At 27.9% G+C, this 10,627-nt stretch overlaps 1 protein-coding gene across 6 annotated transcripts; it reads right to left on the bottom strand.

Annotated features, from left to right (window-relative positions):
- Positions 1 to 1,445: 1,445 nt before the first annotated feature.
- On the bottom strand, positions 1,446 to 10,388 carry LOC123262760 (RILP-like protein homolog). 6 transcript variants are annotated; one of them, XM_044725166.1, is made up of 7 exons: positions 9,918 to 10,388; positions 6,193 to 6,535; positions 4,344 to 4,485; positions 3,037 to 3,164; positions 2,583 to 2,953; positions 2,112 to 2,210; positions 1,446 to 2,012 (listed from the first exon to the last, which is right to left on the bottom strand). In XM_044725166.1, exons 2-7 carry the CDS (start codon positions 6,496 to 6,498, stop codon positions 1,958 to 1,960), a joined length of 1,101 nt encoding a protein of 366 aa, XP_044581101.1. In that variant the 5' UTR covers positions 6,499 to 6,535; positions 9,918 to 10,388; the 3' UTR covers positions 1,446 to 1,957. The 6 variants fall into 6 exon arrangements, with proteins under 6 accessions (XP_044581101.1, XP_044581096.1, XP_044581100.1 ...); XM_044725161.1 differs by having other exon boundaries at positions 1,446 to 1,998; positions 9,918 to 10,387; XM_044725165.1 differs by having other exon boundaries at positions 1,446 to 1,998; positions 4,353 to 4,485; positions 9,918 to 10,387.
- Between the last annotated feature and the right edge of the window lie 239 nt (positions 10,389 to 10,627).

Genomic DNA, 10,627 nt, shown 5'->3' with positions numbered 1-10,627 from the left:
TCACTTAATTTCCCGCTAATCAAAGTCGGCGAATCCCACCGCACTGTCACCAATTTGTTATGTCCTAGCTCTAGTGGCCGCGCGTGAATTTATTTTATTGAGTCTAGAATACCGACGTGGTCGTAATTCGCCTGGGAATATTGAAATACTCAACTTTGAAATAGCAGGAATGAATAAATATTAATATATATAATATTAATATAATATATGACTGGGTTTTTAACATTCAAAATAACGGCGAAGAAAATTATTAGTTTAAATTGATTTAAATATATTGTTGGATAAAAACTTTACACAAAATTAAATTATCGGACCATTACAGTATTTAATAAGATGTAAGATCAGTCTGAGGGCTGAGGGTATTCCGATCTTCCGAGTTTGGTCTCGAGTCCGAAGTGAAGTAGAAGGGATGGTGGGGCAGCTTCCCCTACTGCACTAGAGTCCCACAGTTGAGAATGATGATAACCTCGATTGGCTGCTCCCCTCTCAGGTAGACTTCAGCTCGAAGCGTGCTCGCTCTTTCCGACCATGCTGGATACCTGAGTCTGGCAAGAGAATTTCCCAACTCCCTAATGACTGGGAACCTTTTTAGAGACCTGGCGGCCAGACAATATTGTCCTCAAATAAGGGTCAATAATCCGCCCAGACTGTCTTTCATAAATACTTAAAATGTAAAATATAGTACTTAAGGTATAATTTGTAATAAGTCTAATAAACCTTATAAGCCTACAACACTTGAGGAGTATCTCTAATACTAAACTTATAGCTATATATTTTACTCTAATCCTATTACAATAATATTTTATCTTTTTACGATACTTATTCTAATTACAACGGATGGGAAATTTCTAGAGAGTGACCAGACGACTAAAATATTAATGGGATTTTCCTTAGCGTGCTATAAACCATTTTATAGGTTTCTGAATTTCTCGCGCTATAACTTGTCATAATTTATTCTCGCGTGATGGCGCCTCCAGCGACCAGGTAAACCGTGATATAACATCACAGCTCAAAAATTACATTATTGAGTGTAGAAATATCATAGGTTAGAATTGCATTCCTATATTTTTAGGTTGGGTTTTTTGAAAATTTGTATCTTGTCAGTTTCGTCAATGGTTCGTATATATTAGGTCAAAAAATTTCTGCATGCAAATTTAAAAAAAGTGTCGATAGTGTCAAACAATTTGTCAAGCATAGGCAGAATACATACTCAAACTCCTACTGAATAGATTAATTTTGAGCAATGTGAAGTTAATCCTTGCTTATTCAAAAATGGTAGTAAAAAATAAGTTACCAAGGGCCAGTTTTTCAATCCGAGATAAAATTTTATCCTAGACCAATATATTTCATGTTTATAAAGATATACTGGCAATAATAAATTTATCCTGGATAAAATTTTATCTCGGATTGGCCCTAAGTGATAGAAAGATATACTTTGGCATGAATTGAAATAATTTAAAGATTAAAATTTATTTTTTACGATGAACAATTTTCTTTCATATATTTGGTTAACGATTAGTCTATAAAAAGAATCGGATACATAATCATTAAAACTATTTTTTTTTTTTTTTTTTTTTTTTTTTAAAGAAAAAAACAAGTATTTTCTATCATTTACAAAGTTATTGGAAGTGATTAATTTTTACTGTATTTTAATGGGATTTCATTGTTCTTTGTTAATCGACTAGTTACAAATCATAATATAAAATAACTAAAATATATATAAGGTAAAAGCCCCAATATATGATCATGTACCAGTATATGATCATATATTGGGGCTTTTACCTTATATACTAAATAATTTGTTAATAAAATATAGCATGGAATTATTAAAATTACGTTGATAATTGGGATTTTTGGTTGGTTTTTAACAATTTTTAAATCGATGTGTCATTGGCACCATTGCCCGAGAGGGCCATTTTCGAAAGACTCGATAGGCTTCTTCTGGGACTACTTCCACCTAAGAATCCGCTGCTGGTTTCGGAAAAGATTTTCCGGAAGCTGTAACATCAAAACTTAATTTAAACATTCCAATGAATAATTTCGAGTGTTTTAAATTCAAATTAAAAAATATTTTAGAAAGTTAATTATTAAAAATAATTTTCATTTATTACAATTTTCGGATGCCCGATTCGGAAGATTTTTTCCAAGGCGCGTCATCCGGTTCATGAGGTAAAGGTCCTTGGACAGGAGCATCTTTGTCATCTTCTGGCCTATAAGAAAAAACATATTTCCATTGAACGATATTGATTGTAAGAAGATTCATAAAAAGGAAAAAGAATTCAAATTGAAGAATATAGTAAATTGAGGTGTTTCAAAATAAATCTGTATACTAAAAAATCAAAAATACTGATAAAGAATTTTCTTTTGACCGAATTTATGGATGTACCGAATGTTTATTGATAATACAGATATTAGGGTGGTGCAAATAAACTAACATTTTTTTTTTAATTAAGTTTTTTACCACCCGATTACGAAAGAAAGCTATACTAAAAATATTTTAAATTAAAATTTTTAGTGCGAGTAAAATATATGTGTAAGTGTAACCATAAATGAGTGTAAATAAAAAATATGATTAAACATACGTTTCAGGTTTAGGACGATAGAGTTCCAGTTCATCTTCAAGATCAGAAACTCGAGCTTTCAATTCATTTCGTTCGTGAAGAATTTCTTTCAGTTCAGCGGTCGTAAATCTTGGTCTATCTGGATCATCAAGATCGTAAACAACTTTATTTGTGAGATCAGGACACCCTTGTGATTTGGTCAAATCTTCATTTTCTTTTCGAGCCAGACCAAGTCGTGCTCTTAAGTTGATTAATTCACGGTTTTGATCTTGTAATTGTGCCAGAAAATCAGCTCGTTCTTCAACAAGTCCACGAGATTGCATTTGTGCTTGACGTTGTTTACGCTTTAATTCTCTACCAACAGCGCTCAATTTTTCTACTTGAATCGTTAACTATACATAAAAATGAATGCTGAGTAAAAACATGATACAGAAAGCATTTTTTGATGTTTAAAAAAATATTAATCATAATTTACATTTTCGATTTCTAAGTTTTTTTGTGATAATTCACGATCGCGAGCACGAATTTGATCTCTCTGCTTGTCAATCATACTTCTTAACCGTTGTAATACAGTGATATCAACTTCTTGACTGGCGGTGAAAGCTAAGAAAATAAACTTAATGATTAATTAGTCTATTGACGGTTAAAATATAATTTTTTATCTTTCTACTAATAAGTTAAGTATTTTGGATGGTTGGAACAATAGATTGGCATTAATTATCATTTTTAAAGCTATAATTTTTCCAAAATATTTACAAAATATCAAAAACAATTTTAAAAAAGTGGGTTAAAAATCCAAGATATTCGAATCCTATTTTTAATAATAGCTTAAAATATTTGTTTTTTAGTTTAGTATAAGATGTATTTTTTTCAAAAATGTCAAAAAAAGTCGCTCTTCAAAAAAACTCAAAATTTGGATTTAAAATTTGAAAAGAAAATTGAAAAAATGAAAATTCAATTTTTTGTTAATTTTCTTCAAAAACTTAATTTCAAGACGAAAAAAATAACTCCATTCCCGTGAAATTATGACAAGTTGATTACGAGTTATGAATTTTTTAGCCTTGACATATCACACACTATTATTCTGAAATTTTCAAAAATTCATACTTGAAAAACTTTTAAAAATTAAAGATTAAAAATTTTCATGTAAGCGTTTTTTGACACATACAAAAATATGTTAAAAATTTAGCTAAATGAAAAAAATGTGATTTTTCGAATCTAGTGATTTTTTGTTGAATGACCCAGATACAATAAAATTGGTTTATTATAGCCAACCAAACATGCTTATCTTTAAGGAAAGAAATAATTTAATGAGTTTACAATTGACGTATTGGCTAATAATTTTCTTTGAAATTAAACTGAAATAACAGGTATCATAAAAATATTTATCAACCCTAACGTCAAATAAAATTAATTTCTAATTAAAAAAAAAATATTTTTATCATTGAAACTAAGATTAGCGCTTCATAGATCTAAAGCTCTGATCATAATACTGATTTCTCATTTGGCGTTATTAATTTAAATCTATTCTGACAAGGAAAATACTATTTATAAAGCATTCGATTCTACAGGATATTTCAAAGATGGGAAAAAAAAGCGGAATAATATTAAGTCATCATATCATTTGTTTTAACAATTTTAGTAGAATAATATTAGTCAATTTTATCCTTTAATTTTCTCTATGAATTGGTTAGAATTGTGTTATCAAGGAAATTATCTGATTATTAGTAAAATCACTTAATAGATGTTAAAATATTAATGTATGAGGAAAGGGATCAGTACATTGTTTACCGCTGTCCTGGCTGTCATTGCGAGATTCTTGAAGAGCTTCAGCTAGTCTACGATTTTCATCTTGTAGTCTTGTGACCATACCAACAAGATCTCGAGATTCTTGTCTCCAGTGTTCTTCTGTTTGTTCAACTTCCTAAAATATACATAACATTTATAATTCAAATTCAATGACAAGCCCATGTAAAAAAAATTGTTTAAAAAATATTCACAGCTTGTAACATCAGAACGTGACACAATTACGAACATTTTTTGAAAATTTCTATGACTTTTTCCTTAATGACACTAGAAAAAATCTGTTTTCAGTTGTCTAAAATTTCCTCGAAAAAATTCATTTTAAACATTTTTTTAACACTTTTGAAAAATATTTTAAACATTTTTGAACAATTCCTGTGTGAAAAAAAAATTGTCCCAAGCGTGGACATCCAAATGTGATACACAATGAGGGACATTTTTTGGACAATTTTGGCACATCACATAAATAATAAAAAATTTTAAAATAGTGCATTTTAAGTGAATTTTGAGTATTTTTTTCAAAATTTTTGGAGTACTTTTCATATAATTTTAGAATCAACGCGTTTTATTTTAAACAATTTAGTTATACAATTTGTCGTTAAAATCTTATGGGGAACATTTTTTTAATAATCTAAAATCATTTTTTGAACAATTTGAGAACAAATTTTGGATAAATTTAGAACAATTTTGGGACATTTTTGGAACGATTTTTAAATGAATTAAAAAGTGCTAATTTAATTTTGCACAGCTGTAGATTCGCCCGAAAATTAATGGATGGAACATTTCTTCGACATTTTTAGGACAATTTTAGATTGTTTTGAGAACAAATTTGGAACATTTTTAGAAAAATCTTAGGACGATTTTGAAACGTTTTTTAAATGATTTTAGGAAAGATAATTTTTTTTGCACAGTTGTAGATTTGTCCTAAAAATCGTTCCAAAAATGTTTAAAAATTGTTCTAAATTTGTTCAAAAAACGTTTTAAGATTATTAAAAAAATGTTTCACATAAGATTTTGAGGACAAAATTTTAACTAATTTGTTAAAAATAAAATGCGTTGATTCTAAAATTGTTTTAGAAGTATTCCGAAAATCTTAAAGAAAATACTTAAAATTCACGAAAAAGTTGTTAAAATGAACTATTTGAAAATTTCCGACTATTTATGTGATTTCCAAAAATTGCTCAAATAAAAGTCCCTCATTGTGTCACGTTTAGATGTCTACGCTTGGGACAATTTTTTTTTTTACACGAGAATTTTTCGATATTTTTTGAACACCAGACATTTTTTAAAAATACTAAAAATCAAATATTTTTGACAAATCTTCGACACCTCAAATAAGGGCTTCTTCTTGTGTTACTTGAAAAGAAGTCATGAAAGTATTCTAAAAATTTTTAATATGACTTTTTTCGAAATAATTTAAGACAACCTGAAAACAGATTTTTTCTAGTGTGACGGAGGAAAAAGTCATAAAAATATCCACCAAATGTTCAAAAAATGTTAAAAAAAAAACGTTACAAAATTCTAAAAATTTATCGATCAATCCAGACTCTGTATTTCTCTAAGCATTCTCGATTTTTTATCAGGTGTTTAAAAAATATCCAAAAAATTTTCGTAATTGTGTCACGTTTTGATGTTACAATCTGTGAACATTTTTTGTTACACGGGAATATTATCAAATTTTTAGTTCGATATTTTAAGAATCATAATTCAAAATCAAACAAAATTTTATAACTCATTTGTTGATTCGATTGTCTTTGAATTATGTAAGTTAGTAATTAGTATAGTAGTACTACTAGTATATTATAGTATTTTATAAAAGGATACTTACTTTCTCAAATCTCTGCCGATCTTCTGCTTTTCCGATTTTATCATTTTCCAATTGCGAAATTCGTGCGGTCAATTCTTGCACAGTTGTGATTTCTCGTTCATTTTTTGTAGCAAGGTTTTCTAATAACTCCAATGCATTAATAACTTTTGGCATGAGTCCAGTAACAGCATCAGTTCCGAAAGAATCTATCAATTTTTCGCATTCTTTTCCTATCTCAGATGCAATGTCGTAGACATCTACGACCGATATGTCAGATCCTGAGTATTCCTCCATATCGATGGTACGTCTTCTTAGGTGAAGAGGCATTTAAACTCTGAAGATATTGTATATCATTCTTTTTTTGCTATTAATATCAATATACATATATATTAGTTAATTAATTATGAAATGTTATTAAAAGTATAGTAATTAAGTGTCAGAAGTATAAGATCGAATTTACAAACAATATTTTTTGTGATCTAAAGTTTTGAAACGTACATCATTATAATTAATTATGAACAAGCCGATTTAAAAATCTACTTGATAATTAACAGGCGTCTTAATGAAGTTTTTTATTGCAATAAGATTCCTACCCTGATAAAAAAAAAAAAAAAATTCTTGATTTAAGACAAATAATCCTTAACCCAAGAAACTTACATTGAATAACAATCAGTGATCGCGCTTAAAAAATGATTTGTCTAAAATTTCATCTTAGCTCAAGAGAGAAAATATCTTCAACTGACAACTATTGTGACTTCATTAAAGATTATATTTTGTTTAATCAACACAACCAAAATTCTTCATCCAAAATGAATTCTCTTCAGCAAATAAAAAACTTTTTTTTAAGAACTTTTTATTCTTGATTCAAAAAAAAAATTCTTCATTCAAAATAGAAAAAGAAATCTTTTATAAAAAGGAGTTGACGCTGTAGGTCATTCTTGAAACCTTGTATAAGTTTCAAACTCAAAATGTCTGAAAATTTACCAATTAGTTGATTTTGAGCTCATCAAGCTGCTAAATCTAAGAATTCTTCTAGAACATTTTTTTCAATAGTTGGAAGTATATTTAGTTTTAGATATGCAGTACTTGCAAGTACAGTACCCTCGTCCCTCGCATTTTTATACTCTGACCCTTTATCCCCTTCCATAGCCATTGATATTGCATTATTTGTTATAGGCGTAAGTTGATGTCACAACTAACACTTTTCCGGGTCATTAGTCGAGCAGATATACTTAAAGCGCAAGCGGGTGCTGTTGCCTAATACTAACAGTCCCTTTTTCATTTATTGTACTTTAATTTAACACTTATGTATACAGTTGTCATTTCAACTATAAATAAAACCAAGCATTAAACTTAATAATTGTGTACCAATTAGTAAAACTAACATCAACTCTTAAGTTGCTATATCTTTTGAACACATCGTTCGATTTTTATTCTTTTGTCCAGTATTCAGTGCAGTTTTTTAAGCACATAAAATAGATAAGGTCTTGAATCGATTGGTCGAAAAATTTGAAAGTTACCCTAAAAGACTAAAAAAATAAATTTTATTTTATGAATATCTTTGAAACGGTTTAACCAATTGACTTCAAAATCTAATTAAATTAAAATTGTAATAATTTTTTTAAGAGCCGTGTTACGTGTCTCAATTGATGGATTCGTTTTATAGATATCGAATGATATTAGTATATTTACACACTATAGATACACACGCGGCTGGACGTTCAGCGTGAAATAGTCAGAATGATTTCCAAAAATTTCAAACTCGGAAGATTTGATGAAAACTCGGTTTCCGAAATCAATCGATTCTTACTCATGAAAATTATAAATTTTTAAAGAAGGTAGTTAAAAAAGAAAAATTCATTTTAAAATGTTTAAAAGCGTATTTGAGATTTTTTTTTTAGTGATATTGAAAGTAACAGAAGTCCGAAAGTTTTTACTTTTAACGATATTTTTAAAATAAATCGATAATTTCTTGAGCCAATGTTACCGTGTATTTTAATCCAAGAGAAAATAATACTTTTGTTCGAAGTATATAGTTTATCTTGCTTGAAACCAGTAAAGTGCTTCAGTGAATTCATAAAATTCATGAATGAAGAAATTTCTGCTTTTGATCCAAAAATTTCAATTTATTGATTCAGTTGTTAGTTTCTTGAATTGGAAATACTTAAAATCTTGAAACAAAAGTGAAAATTTAAGAAAACATTTGTTTTCGAATCAAGGGGTTTTGTTTTCTACGTATTGTTGATTATTTAATTCATGATCATACATTCTTATGTTATGAGTCAGGGCTATTTTATTATTCATAACGTCATAACTAATAAAATAAATAACTGAATGTGAATCTGGAGGGCTGTTCAATTCAGCCAGTAAGAAAATTAAATCAGGTTAATTAGGAAGCTAAAAAATCAGATTAGCTGAATTAGCGGAAAAAAGTTGAAAAAATCTCAAGCTTCTTATTTTTAAGAGAATTTTCTATGTTTTTGATAGTTAACAATTAAATTGTACAAAATAAAATTAGCCACTCAATCGGTTTAGCTATTCACTTATTATTAGCTAATAAGTTGATTAAATTGCAGTCAGCTAAGCCGTTGAATAATTAAGTAAATTTAATTCGTTAAACTACTAATGCAACTAAATCGATCAGTGAGCTAACTAATTCGCTTGACTAACTTTTCTAACCGGGTACATTGTGCAGCCTTTTAATCATATATGGTTATGCATGAATTACAGATGGTAATGATCAGATGCTATTTTATTGATCATCACAATTGACGAAAACTTTGGAAAATAATTATTGTTGTTGAAATTTTTTTTTTGTTATGTAGATTCTTATACTCTACCATAAAAAAACCGCGAAGGATCATAAATGATCCATGTGTGGGCAGAAATACATTATCGTTCGTTGCACCTAATTAGGTATGATTATTTCTGATCATGGGTTAATTATTCATAAACATGGATATATGAATTATATGCATAACGGTTCGTTTCCCGTCTTAGATAAAAGCCAATTGAAATTCTTTTAGACTTTCTGAACGACTTTAGTTGTATGAATTACTATAAACTTTTTAAATCTGAAAGCATTTATCTCAACGATAAGGACAGAAATAAAAATGATCATGATTGTAGCTAACGTCCGAAAGTTTTTTTTAAGCTTATAAATATGTAATTTATTGCAAAAATAAAAAAAATTTACTTGGAAATATTTTTACATTCTTTCGGTGTGATTAAAAAAAATTTTTTTTTATAAGCGTTAACTTGAAAATTATTTAAAACTATATTTGAATTAGCTGTCTACTCATTCCATTCTCATAAATAGGAAAAATTTAATGCTGACTGCTGGGTCAACTTCTGTCAGTCAACTTTTTCTCCAATTATGTTTATAGTGTATAAAATTTTTAAATAAATTTTTACAATACATAAACAATTTTAAGTTAATAAGTAAGTATGTTAAAATATAAGATTTTTCCATCAATTTAGGAAAATTGAATTGAAGAATAATCAAAAAACTTTTTTAAAAATTAATTTTTAACTAATACACAGCAATAAACACAATAGATGATGTAGATGATAATAATAATAACATATATTTTACGTACAAAAATCGATCATTAAAGGGGCGAAAGCGAAAACGATAAGTAACAAAAATTCTATTTGACACTACTATTTTATGCTTAGAGAACGTTCTGCTGCAAAAGAAAAAAAAATTACTAATTCAGGAAAAATAAATTTTTTTTATCGCTTACATTATTTCAGTTCTGATTCCTTTAATTATACCATGCAATACTTATGGTATGCAATATGTTTCTGATCAAACGATTCTTAAATAATTGAATTAAAAATTTCATTGTCAATTAACTGGAGTTTAAGGTACTCATGAAAAAAATTAATTTTACCGGATTATTAGGGTCCGATATACATTCTGACGGTTCATTAACAGCTAACACCTACCAGTTTAAATAATCTTAACACTAGTAATTTTGTATTGAAATTTGAAAATAATCATTATTTGAACAATAGTTATAACAACAATAATAATAACTAATAATTTTTCAGAATAAATTAAAATTGTGATAATTATATTTCTATTTCAATTATCACTTGTCACATTTAACATCATCTTCCAATAATCCAATCTGCTTTTATTTAATCTACACTTTAAAAACGATCTGGTGAAGTTGAAAACAATATAATATGACTCAAGAGTAAAAATGGAGGAACTTCATTGCGAGTTTTGATGTGGATACATATGATACATACATGCTGATGTTCATAGAAAACGAATAAAAAATTTATTTTTAAAATCTATCAAGTATTTTGGTTATATTTCATCATAATTCTAATGATAGAAAAACCTAAGTTGCTAACTACATTATTTGACAAATTTTAGTCAAAAATAATTATTTTTGTGAATAATTTGAAAATTTTTCCCGCACTTGATTATTCCTCGATGTTA

The sequence above is a fragment of the Cotesia glomerata genome, linkage group LG4, assembly GCF_020080835.1.
Source record: "Cotesia glomerata isolate CgM1 linkage group LG4, MPM_Cglom_v2.3, whole genome shotgun sequence".
NCBI classification, from domain to species: domain Eukaryota; kingdom Metazoa; phylum Arthropoda; class Insecta; order Hymenoptera; family Braconidae; genus Cotesia; species Cotesia glomerata.
This window is presented reverse-complemented; position numbering and strand designations above follow the sequence as displayed.

What these genes read in the sequence shown, in the direction of transcription:
- LOC123262760 (XM_044725161.1), bottom strand. Translation starts at nt 6,498, where the DNA reads ATGCCTCTTCACCTAAGAAGACGTACCATCGATATGGAGGAATACTCA. An exon ending in ATCGGCAGAGATTTGAGAAA is followed by an intron (nt 4,486 to 6,192) that starts GTAAGTATCCTT and finishes TGTATATTTTAG; the next exon opens with GAAGTTGAACAAACAGAAGA. An exon ending in CCAGGACAGCGGTAAACAAT is followed by an intron (nt 3,165 to 4,343) that starts GTACTGATCCCT and finishes TTATTTTCTTAG; the next exon opens with CTTTCACCGCCAGTCAAGAA.